At 44.7% G+C, this 12,091-nt stretch overlaps 1 protein-coding gene across 2 annotated transcripts in view; it reads right to left on the reverse strand.

Moving 5' to 3' along the window:
- Nucleotides 1–4,023: 4,023 nt before the first annotated feature.
- Nucleotides 4,024–12,091, reverse strand: part of ppm1h (protein phosphatase, Mg2+/Mn2+ dependent, 1H) — a 32,847-nt gene continuing 24,779 nt past the window's right edge. For both annotated transcript variants that reach the window (XM_047596598.1, XM_047596597.1), the window contains exons 7-10: nucleotides 11,841–11,904; nucleotides 9,598–9,705; nucleotides 6,372–6,523; nucleotides 4,024–6,025 (exon numbers count right to left, since the gene is read on the reverse strand). In XM_047596598.1, the coding sequence (XP_047452554.1) occupies nucleotides 5,878–6,025; nucleotides 6,372–6,523; nucleotides 9,598–9,705; nucleotides 11,841–11,904 (472 nt within the window). In that variant the 3' untranslated portion in view covers nucleotides 4,024–5,877. The remainder of the gene's footprint in view (nucleotides 6,026–6,371; nucleotides 6,524–9,597; nucleotides 9,706–11,840; nucleotides 11,905–12,091) is intronic.

The raw sequence follows: 12,091 nt of genomic DNA on the forward strand, positions 1-12,091 counted from the left end.
GCAGCGGTTGAGCCCGAGGTGTGGGTGCGGAGTGCGGATGTCGGTCATGCGTTCTCGGTTAACCTTTGAAATCCTCAGCAGCAGCAGCAGCAGCTGGCCTGGCCGCTCGTAGCCACATTAGTATGGGCCGTCAGGAGTATCGTCGTGGGGGTGGGGACCGGAATGGATAATGAGCTTTGATTGGCCGGCTGCCCGGGTCGATGAAACCGTGCAAGGGCTGCAGTCTTGAACGGAGACCCCCACGCAGGCCGCTCGCTCACTCGGTGACTGACTGAATCCTGCTTTGACCTTCCAAGAAGACACCCATGAAATATTTATGAGTTCACACTTGATAGTGTGTTGTGATAGTTCGTGTTCATCCTGGGCCACACTTCTGCCCACTAGCATCTGTGCTGATATTACACAATAAATCCTACTCCAGCTACTCCCTGTGCAAGAGGGATGTGGGGGGGGGGTTTATTCTTTGTAAAGGGAGATGACTAGTAAATAAGGCGCGGATGACACTCGTAGGTGTTATCAAGCCTGTTGAGTCTTCCAAGTCTGCATTAAAATTATTCAAATAAGTATCTGTCTGGTGTAAGAAATGCAGATAATCCAGCCTCCAGGGCAAAGTCTAACATCATTCCTCATACCCTGACTGTAAAGAGAGCCAGCCTACGGATCAGTGAGCAGGCGGAGGCAGCCTACAGAATGTCCTTCCCATCCATCTTGTGTCGAAGCCTTCATCTGAGCCAGGCTGCCGATAAATCATGCTTCAGGCAGCTGAAGCCCTAAAGCACTAAATTAGAGCCCTTTGTGGGAAATCGGCTCAGATGGATATCACAGCTGCACCTTTGTCCCGACAGGACAGTCAGCCTTCGCGTGCGCGCTCCGTGTCATCGAGTGTCCTCTCGCATTCCGCCACAGCTTTGTTTTGTTTGTGGGATTCTAAAAAGGGAAACGCGAGAGCAAGAAATGCAGAGGAATCTCACCATTTAAGAACCTCAGACCATCCGGAGTTGGTCGCTGCTGCTTCAGAAAATAATGATCCAAACTGGCGCCGATTCATTTTGTTAAGGGAAATCCAGTAACCCTTTCAGCTAAACGCTTAATCAGGCTCAAAATAATCGGCAGATCAGCCGCCAACAAGTACAACTCACTTGATTAGAAGACGAGCAGGGAATTATGTGGTAATTCTTTTGACAATAGATGAATCATTTTTGCACACCAACATTTACTGGTTCCAGTTCATCCAATGTGACGATTTGTTGCCTTTTCTTTTTCTGAATTAAAAAAGATTCCTTAGGTTTTGGACTGAAATAAGAATTTTCACAATTTGTCTCTTGTACTTCATGAACGGAAGGGGTAAGAATGAGTGGTTACTTGTGCCACTGTTTCCGATGCAGACAAAAAGAACATAGCAGTCAAGTCCACCTCTCCAGTATCTTTGTCCTCCTCTGAAAGGAGGCTTCAAGGCTGTGGCCTCGGCCATCCCATGTTGCACTGCAGCGAGATAGCGCGTCACCTCTCCGTCGTAAGAGATGAGTATCTCGCTCCGAGCCCACTCAGCATCCCCCTCGGATCCGTCCGTGGGTGGGGTGGGAGTGCTGTGACCTTGGAAAAACAAGCCACCCACAGGAATGACTGTGTCATCATTGCCGTCATCCAATCTGGACCACACACACACACACACACACGTGTGGAGAGTGGGAGTGGAGTGCCAGATCAGTGCTGGCCTGACTGAAGGAGGATGCGGCGCTGGCCTGTGGGGAACAGATGGCCCTCCAGCTCCTGCAGAGGGCCCAGGACGGTGACCCTCCCACGACAGTTTTCTATGATCCTTTGAATATGGGTAAAGGCATTCATGAATGTGTGCACGTAGGTGATGCCTTCGCATGCTAACGTAGCACAACAGATGACAATTTTTGTCAAGACGTTTGGTTTAGTATAGGTGACTCGCAGCTCTCTTATCCCTCAAACCATTTATTTGCCAATTATTCCGGTGTATTTCAGTCAATATTCATTCCAGATTCTACTATGAAATAGATGTAAAATTAGCAGGAAAGAGATGTGTATCGATGACAAAGAAACAGTATTGTGTAGGCATACCTATGGGTTAGTCTCAGGTGCAAACGTCTCACTGATTAAAATTTGCCGATACCGGTCCAGTGTGAGTGTTGACTACATGAAATCTGATGTAAGAAACCTCCCCTACAAAATAAGCAAGGTTTCACCAATTCTTTGGTTAACAGCGGTATCCTTTCATGTGGTGTGATTTAAAACAAACGGTTTCATAAGCCCAGTAGAGGACAGGTTGACATGGAGGCAGAAAAGGATGTGAATCTAATCTGTTGCTGCCACATGTTACCAATGACTCCAACCTTTATTAGTGGATGCACATGTTTCTTAAGGGGCTTAAAATATCAGATTGGTATTTTTTTTTTTTTTTTTTTGGCACAACATTGTCACCGGATATAAGGATTTTAACAACATTGTCAAAATCAGCTTCAGTGAATCTTAGTCTCTAAAATATCCACCTACTGGGTCATTGCATGACTCTACTTCCATTCTACTTCCACTCCCTCGAGTGCACGAAGTACCTTTAAGGTTGAATTGACAACTATGAAGGGGAAGTTTGAAATTGACAGCAAAACACATTCAAATTACGGTGTCTCTAACTGGCTAGCAGTAGCTATGTAGCTAACATTTAGGTCCGTTTCGCCTGTAGAGATTTTAGATTTGTAGAATTTCTTTTTAGTTGAGGTACATAGAACCAAAACGCAGCACCATGAAAAATCACTAACTTTTCTGAATAAGAGGAACTATAACCTATCGTTATCAGACACTGCTTTTAACTGTGAAGACATCCCTCCTGACCTTCTGCATCCACTCAGCCAGTACTGCAAATACGTCAATGGGGAGTGCGTGAAAGCTGATCTGTTTATTGTGACATCACGAAACTGTGTATAACGGCACACAACAATGAAATAAAGTGCTGAGGCTGTCACCCTCAGAAAGACCGGTCGCATCTCTTGAGTCTTAAAAAACAGTCATTGGGAAAAAGTATCTCCCTGTGAATGGAACTCGGCCGCTGTTGTCTCTCGCTCTCGCAATGTCAGATCGATGGAAGTTTTTAACTGAAGTAAAAGGCCCACACACTTGAGTTCGGTCGCCGTGTCGTGCAACCAGACAATTACTATTACTGGTGTGGTTTTTCCAGTAGTGGTGCCACTATGTGTGATATTCGGATCCTGCAAAGAGTTTTGGGAGAAAGTTAAACGTTGCGTAGCATATACACAACACCAACTACTAAGTGACCCAACGACTAACACTCAGCCTACCCTCAATATTGAGTGTGCGAAGTATATAATGTAATGTCTCGTGCCATAAAACCATCAGGTTTCCTTTTTCCATCCACTCTGGAATGTGCCTTTCCATACGATTATCACGCTCTCTCCTGTGGCTTGATTTACATCTTCGGTCCCTCAGGTTTTTAAGTATTTGGTGTCATATCGCTTCAGCAGAACTTTAAAGTATTTCACCTGAACGTTTCGCCCTCTTAGGTCAACACTCGTTTTACCTATTTGAGTGAGATATTGAAAGGAAAAAGCCGCTAAAATGAAACACACATGCTGTCACACTCGCGTGTGTGTGTGTGTGTGTGATCAGTGTCAAATTACACCCCTCAGCCTCAGCCATGAAGTGTTCTATCACTCTGTCAGGCTTTTCTGTGAACTAATACCCTTCATCCACGCTTTGCTTCAGCACTCACTTGACACAGTTTGTCACAGCGGTGATGGTCTTATTCTGCACAGCTGCACGAGTGAAAGCCTGCAGAGAGTTACTCCAACGTTTCTTTCTTTACATTAAAATCGATGCATTATTGTGTCTCTTTCTGACAAGGCTACTGTTGTGTCGGAGCATTGAATCTTAATCTGTCTGTTGCTTCTCTTGTCTTTACTCATCGTATCTTTGATTTGGTCCGCCACTTCTCAAGAAAGGACCCAGCAGAGCAACGTGGAAATAAAGGAAGTTAACACGTCAAAAATTGTCATTTTTTTAATACAGCAGAAAAGTCAGCTTTTTTTTCTTTTCTTTTTTAATCACGATTAGGTTTCTCTTGGTTTGGGTAAGATGTACATCACTTACAGTTCAAAGAATGGAGGAAAGTGTTCACCGGAAACATTATTTACATTTATACAATTACTCTGTTCCACGATTCGCTAGCTTCAGCCACTTTTGCAGCGTTAAGATAAAGATAAAAAAAGATTTAAAAAAAAAAAACAGTACAATCTAAATTAACTAAAAGGAGGAAAACCACAGCATCAGAGAACAGTGATTGTAGAGGAACAGAAGGAGAGCAATGGTGAGTCTTATGTATACTTTAAAGTGACAAAATGGGAGCACTTTACATGGTTGAGGCACCTGTTGTTCAGTTTCTTGGGGGGTGGGTGGTTTAGGGGGGAGTCGGGTGAGAAAGAGGTCTGAGCATTCTATTTAAAGTACGACAATACTTAATGGCATGGGCAGCAGGCGGTGATGCACCTGATGTAGCATGCAAACAGCCACTTAAATAGGGCGAGAAGAACATGTCTTAAATAGAAAGGAAGACATTTGTGGGGCCGGCGGAGAGTGAGTGCAACAGAAAGATTTTCTCTGCCTCTTCCTGTTTTCATCCGAAAGAATGTGGAAGCTGTGGTAGATCAGCCGCGACACTACGGCCGGTCGAGCGAATAACGGATTATTTTGTTACCGATGTTCCCGGTCTGTATCTATCAGAAAAGGTAAACCGGCGGTGGCCAAAATAGATTGGGAGCAAAGGCCCGTGTGGTCAGATTAAACCAAGTGTACTGTGTACAGTTTGTATCTGACTGCATAGCTGCCTCATGGCATCCATGCTGACCTCTGTCCTCTGCTGAAAGGAATAACAATGGACCACGGAGCAGTAGAGGAACTTGGCACAATGTTTTCCTTTACACCACATCAATGGCTGGGTGTGTGCATTGCTAAGCTGGTAAACATATGGCACTAGGATGCAAGGAACACCCCCTCGCCATTGCCATTGCTATGGGGTGCACTTGGTCTGCATTAATGTTCAGGTGGTGGTGGTGGTGGTATTAGGCATCCTAGAGGGACATTACATCGTAATGACATCAGCGGCTTCAATGTTGTGGATGATCTGATCATAATGATAGATGTTGTGACCAGGGCTACATTTCGCTGACCAAAATCTTAATGGTGACTTCTCCTTTTAGTGTATTCTTCATAAATGTGCTTCTTCGTTTCAGGAACAGTTGGAGGATACTAAACCTGGCTACACTAACAGAACAGAGTAGGTATGATTCATATCTACACGACATCAGTCTTCAGGGTATTATTATTATTATTATCATTTTTTTTTTACACTGTACAGGCGCTCAACCAAACACAAACGTCTTACGAGTATTTACATTTTCACAGTTATAAATATTGTGCAGTAGTTCAGTATCAGCAGTCCTGAGATGAACGTCACCATCTCACCCGCGAGAGTCCGGGCTCTCGACTTTTTTTTTTTTTTTTTTTTTTTACCAACAACAGACTTCACAATGGCTTCTTTGAGACTGAGAGAGAAAAAACAAATCAGTAGTACTCTTAAACTGCTCCCTTCATGATTCAGTTTTCTATATATATATATAAAAAAAAAAAAATACCAGACAAAAAGAGATTGAGGATGATCGACAGAAATGCCATCTCTGAGCGTAGGAAACTTGTAGGATACCTCAGCGAAGGAGGAAGCACCACACTAATAAAGCACTTTTAAAAAGAGCACAAGGGATGAGGGGGACACTGCAGACGCGAGACGTCGAGGCGGGGTTTACGTTTTCGGTGGTGGTCGTGATTGTGGCTGTCGTGGCCAGCCTAGTTCTGCTTGTTGCCATACATGAGAGGAATGATGTAGACAGAGATGTCATCTCCGGAGCCCAGTCTTTCGTTGGATATCCTCCAGCCTCTGTCCTTCAGCACCCCCCGCGCTCTCATCACCAGGTCCTGAGCTGCCATTGTGTACCTGTCATAACAAGTGATAAACAGTTAAGACGTTGTTGTTATTACGTGGTTATATTCCACAAGATAAGTAGTCGGACTGGATAAAAATTAAGCATTTGGTGAAGTACATTTGAAAACCTTAAATGAAAATGTGCGAGACTGAGCTCAGAGCAGAAGAAGTGTCAGAGCGCGCCGTTTAATAGTCTTACAGGCCCTTCCTCGACATCAGAGAAACGACTTATCTTAATGTTTGGAAATTTCCATAATTGGAACTAGATAGCGGCGCTCATCCTCTCGAAACTAGACAGGGGTGAGAGGAAGTTCAGCGCTGACTGGCAGCTGCAGCTGTGTGCGAGGAGCCTACGTGCCTGTGCTGGTCGTCGGGGTCGCAGTTTGCCAGGAAACAGGTAACTGCTTCAGCTACTTCCTGGTTGGAGAGGACGTCCCACAGACCGTCAGTTCCCAGCACCAGGACGTCATCAGCTCCGTGCTCACAGTCAGCTAGGGGGTAAACTCTGACCTGCGGGTGAAAAAAAACAGTTGAGAGACCTCACAGCTTCTAGGAATCACTCGCATGCGGTAACGAGTTCACAGACGTGTTTGCACTGCGCTCGAGATAACGTCAGAGATAACTGGTGAGAGAAGGGAACTGAGAAGCCTCTGAGGTTATAACATCAACAGCAAGATCACCACCGCCGGGGCTGAAGGAAATTTTAGGAAGTTGGAATTTAAATATTTAAATACCTAAAATTTATTAAGATTCATCTTGTGGAAGTCAAGCCCTGACCTTGTAGAGTATTTCCAGTTACAGTTTACGTTTAAGTCGTGACTATTGCAAGAAAGGGATTCAAACATGGACTTTTCTAGTGAACAAGCCAAACAAGACCCCACTTGAAGGCAGCCTTACTGTGGAGATAAATAATTTTGCTTATGGTGCTCAGAGAATTGAAGAATCTGAGACTAACAGGATATTGGTGTTTTCTCCAACATTGAGCACGTTGAGGTTATGTTGTTGTTGTCGCGGCTTGCGGCTCGTCAAGCTTTAATTGGTGGCTTACAGCAGTGTGGTAAGAGAGCCAATACAGTTTTTTTCAGTGAACACTGCACTACAAAAATGCAAACATCTGCATTAAGGGGGCACTGTGTCAAACCTGGCAATGGGATTGTTACACTTGACTGCAGTACACACCCCTACAGCCAGGTTACTTTAGTTAGCTCCACAAGCAAGCGTGAGATGCAGCCACGACAAAATGGATCGATTTCTAATAAAAACAAAATTTGGATGCGCCATTTTCAATGTATTCTCGAGTTTGGTTTTGGAAGCAGACTTTCCCACTTTGAAACCACTTGCACAGAAAATGATGTCTATTCTTAATGAGCACATACACCTGTGAGTCAACATCCATGAACACCACCAAGAGGAAACCCATGCTTATCTCGAGTGCCTCACTGTGATTGCAACGACAAATACAACATGAACAAGCTCAAGAACAAACATGCCAGCCTCTGTAAATATGATATTAACCGAAAATGTATTGGCTTTGTTGTTTCTTTTTTCATGGGACGCCCAATTTATGTGTAGAAATGCACATTTGCAAAGGTGACTTGCTACGTTGTTGTAAAAGTGGCACTCCCGTCGATTTCGCTCTGTCGGCTCTTGTGAAAAAGATAGTGAGGATCACTGCCTTGAGCAAACACATTCTCACGTTACTGTGGCAACTCTTGTGAAGCACAGTCTTTCAAATTACTATGGTTGAATAAAAGCATGCTCTGAAATAGCCAGCAAAAAAAAATAATACCCCGCAGCCTTGGACGGCCTGTGTTAGGCTGCTTCGGGTAATTCCTTTGCCACTGTGGAGGAGTTCTCCGATTCACAGCAGCCACACCAACTTACTTAAAAACCTTGTGATATAAGTCATGCCTCGCAAGAGAGAGAGTGCGAGAGACCACCGATCCATGAAAGGGACGGTGGCTACTCCAGTCGATCCCTCAATAGATTTCACCCGCAACAAAATATCATTGGGTGGCTAGTGATGACCTGAGCCATTGATTTTTAACTCGACACTCATTTTTGATGTCGAGATGGCTTCGTGCGCCAAGGTAAGTTTCTCCTGAACCTTTTTTGATTTACAAACTGTATGTCTGTCGACTGTTATTGGCCACATGAATTTTTGTAGCCTCTGTGCTCCCGAGGTTGTGATCCTTCATAGAACACAACTGTGCTGCAACAGAGTTTTCTATCTTTTTATTAATTATAATTATTTAATAACGAGTTGATTTACGTATTCTTTTGAATATCATAGGATCACAGGACATCAGTGTTATATTATAAAATATAATATAATGCTCTTATAATTATGACAGGTAAGGTGTCAATGCTTCTAACGTCCTCTGGGTTTGACAGGTGGAAGTTGTCTTATTTAAGCCTCTGAAATCCAGGGTCTGCTCTTCTCTTTGATATTGAAGTGTGCGGTGTCATGCCAAGATCTAAAGAGCTCTCTAAGGCCTTGAGAAGAAAAGGATTGTTGATGCCTATGAGTCTTGCAAAGTTGCAAAGATCTTCAAAAAAAAAAAAAAAAAGTAAAATTGTCAGATTGAGATTGTTTGCCAAACGAAGTCTTCAAAAAGAAGTTTAGAACAGGACCTGCAGGTAGCTGTAACTGTTGGTTTGAATGTGTCTACAGCCAGAGACCAAGAGGCTGCACAAATTCAAATAAGGAATGAGCATGAGGTTCAGCGACAAAAAAGATTTTGCTGTCCGTACGGAACGTAAGGGCATCGTACAGGTTAATACTATCTTGTAACTGAATGTGTTTAGCGTTGAAGAGTGGTCAAAACATTCAGCGAGCTAATGTAATTCAAATAATTGGTAGACAATTATGGTAACACCTACATGTAATATACAGCGATCAGGCATAACATTATGAACACCTTTCTAATATTGTGTAGGGGGTCCTATGGGTTGAGGGGAAGGGCCTCTGTAAATCGTCCCACAGATACTTGATCAGTTTGGGATCTAGTGAATTTGGAGGCCAGGTCAACACCTTGTGCTGTTTTTTTTGTGTGTGTGTTTTATGAGTTGTTCCTAAACTGGTTTTGTGTGTATCTCTGTCAGGCTGTATCCTGTTGGTTGTAGTCTCATTGCTATGGGGTGGGGGTATCTGGTCTGGTCTAGGTGGGTGATACATGTCTAAGGAACATCCACATGAATCCCAGCTCCAAAAGCAGAACATTGAACTGTTTCAAGAAGGTCATTGATTACTTCTCGTTTCAGTGGTTTCAGTGGTGTGACTGAACTGTTCCAGTACTTAACACTCAGGCCTGTTGTATCCTTGAGGGCTGTGATGGTGGTAGAGGAGTTTAGCTCAGCTGATATTACGAGAGAGGTGGGGTATAATCTAGACCCTGAAGATGCTACTCAGATAAGTGATGAATTTTTGGATGGACCCTAGGGCCTAGACAGAACCATGGAACCTTCATGTTGTTGGATCACAGGAGTTCAGAGAAAGCCCACTAATGTCATTCTCCTCCGAGAATAGCCCTCAACCATTCCTAAAAAGGGGTATATAATGGAGGACTGAATTCAAAACACACCTCTGGACAGCAAGACAGGAAGGGCTTGATGTAAATGTTGGAGTCGTGCACTTTGAGATTGTGGTCCCCCAGACCTCTCGTGACCCCGATGGTCGCCAAGACACGAGCCTGTAAAAAAGATCAGCAGCATATGTCAAGACCTCCTAACAAGACCTCCTAATTTTACTTAAAGCAGCAACAAACTCTGTCATGTCAGCATTTTCTCATGATCATTTTTATTTCTCCTCTGGGGCGATGAGAAGAAAAAGCACTAAAAGAAACTCCGACGTCCTTCTTTACTAACAGAGAGACGAGAAGGAGACAATGGGATCCTTTTTTTTTTTTTTTTTACAACACGGTTCTCACTATCAAAGCTTTGGCCTCCAGTTCTTTAGGTCATGATACCCTGCAGAGATCTGGCAACATGATGATGCCGCTATGGGCGAATTAAAAAGAGCAGTACGGTGATCATTCAGTTGGGAAACAAGCCAACAGATTATTCCACGCATTTTATCTGAAGGTAAATCTGAAATTGAAATGTCAGGGATAATCACGTTAGAAATGTGTGCATGCAAAACTAGACTGGGTCACGGCTGGACTAGGAAGATACAGTAGTCTGTGACAGATGTTTACAACATCAATAGCGGGTAACCATTTTTTTTTTTTTTTTTGTGGAGCATTTGGTGAACATGGGGCTTTACAATCATCTGAGGATTCGACGTTGCTGCCTTTTATGTTCCCGGATCCAAGCAAATCACATGGTGAGCTCAATGAAATATTATGGCTGAATAAAAGTCCAGACCAAAGTTGTAATAAAGTGGAATTATCCTTTGACTTTGTAATATTAGAGCTGTAGAAACTTCACAGTTCAGCCAAAATCCAAACATCTGAAAAATGTGGGCATGATGAACGGTTTAGGATCAACTTGACAACTAGTTTGAGCCAAACTGTTGTAATATACAGTGCTTATAGTCTACTTTTCATCGAGAATGTATACGCTATTATTCTACCTTCGATAACTGTAAAGAATAACCTGCAGGAAATATTCCTGTTGACATTTCACCGAATGACACCCTGTGGAATCTGCCTCTGGATGGATCGGCACTATTTAACCACAAAAAATCCCCACAAACCTATTGTGGGGTTCTTCCAGGTTTCTAAAAGCATTTCAACATTTCTTTAAACCTACCTACCATCACATTCATTTGTCTAGGCAGATCTCGTGGCAGCCTCTAAAAATGGATGCCGACAAAGGACTGGGGAACTGGGCTAATTGAATCTACTGTACGGAGCGAAAGGATACTGTAAGCACAGTAGGAACAATTCTGAATTTGGTATGCAGCAAGGAATGGAAGAGCACGGGAGACAGAGGGGTGGAGAGCGTTTCAAAGTGGCGGTGAAGCTCCTCCAGCAGAGAAGGGGAAACATCCTGGGATTAATTGTTGAGCGCTGGGGCCCAGCAGGCTGCGTGCCGGGCTTTGAAGTGCTCTGGCGCTCCTCTCCCTCACACAAAACCCTCCTCGCTCTATCTCGCCATCCATCTCTGCGCCTCACTTCAAAGGGAGAGGACGCGACATGGGCACAGACGACTGCGCCGGGGTAAAACCCAGGGTGCGGCCGCGGGCGGGGAGCGGCGGCGGGGCGACATCTGCCCCCAGTCACCAGTCACCACACGTACGGCAGACTCACTGTCCGCGGCCAAACGGAGTGCTGGAGGAGAAGGACGCGGCGAGGACACGTTCAGATCAACCGCGTCTCCTCTCTGACCTTTTTCAATTCGACAAGGACGAGGCGCTGCGCACCGATGCGCGGACGGCATCGCAGGGGGAGGGGGAAAATGTCACGAGCGGCGCGCCGAGATCATGACCTTTTCCTTCGTGTCAAAACACTGACACGATTCTGCTGCGAGTCGGTGTTTTAGTGACACTCGAATTAACAAATGTCAATTTCTTTCATCAAATCCATCTAACGGATGGCTCAGACAGGAGTCCCACCTTGGACCTAGTCCAGTTGTATTTCCGCATGTTACCTGCTTTGGGTCATAAAACCACCGAGTCCTGACAGATCGTCTGCTATAGGTTGATGCAGCATATAAATCCTTGTTGTGAAAAAAAAGGTCAGGAATCCTTTCCACTGGCTGGCTCCTCCACACGGTCTCAGGGAGGGGGCTGACTAATGGTGCCCTGGTGAGCTTTGATTACAAGCGAGGCACACGAGGCCGTGGGAGGCACTCCGCCAGCCAGCGGCTGCCGAGCACCTCTTACCTTCTTCCCTTCGCCGTAGATCAGGGGAAACTTCAGGTCGTCGTCCTCTATGGTTTTATACGCCCTACGGAGAGGAGAGAGAGACACTTTAATGGGCTTTTTGTTTATGGCATGCCGAGTACACGTGCACCCGGAGATGCATTGCTACTGTGCCCCTCCACAGGCCCCGCTGCCGAGGCGCCTGGCACAAAGAGACCGAGTACGTTAGGAGGAAACTCACCAAGACATCACAGAGAACGACACAAAAGCCT

The sequence above is a fragment of the Mugil cephalus genome, chromosome 10, assembly GCF_022458985.1.
Source record: "Mugil cephalus isolate CIBA_MC_2020 chromosome 10, CIBA_Mcephalus_1.1, whole genome shotgun sequence".
In the NCBI taxonomy this organism is placed as follows: domain Eukaryota; kingdom Metazoa; phylum Chordata; class Actinopteri; order Mugiliformes; family Mugilidae; genus Mugil; species Mugil cephalus.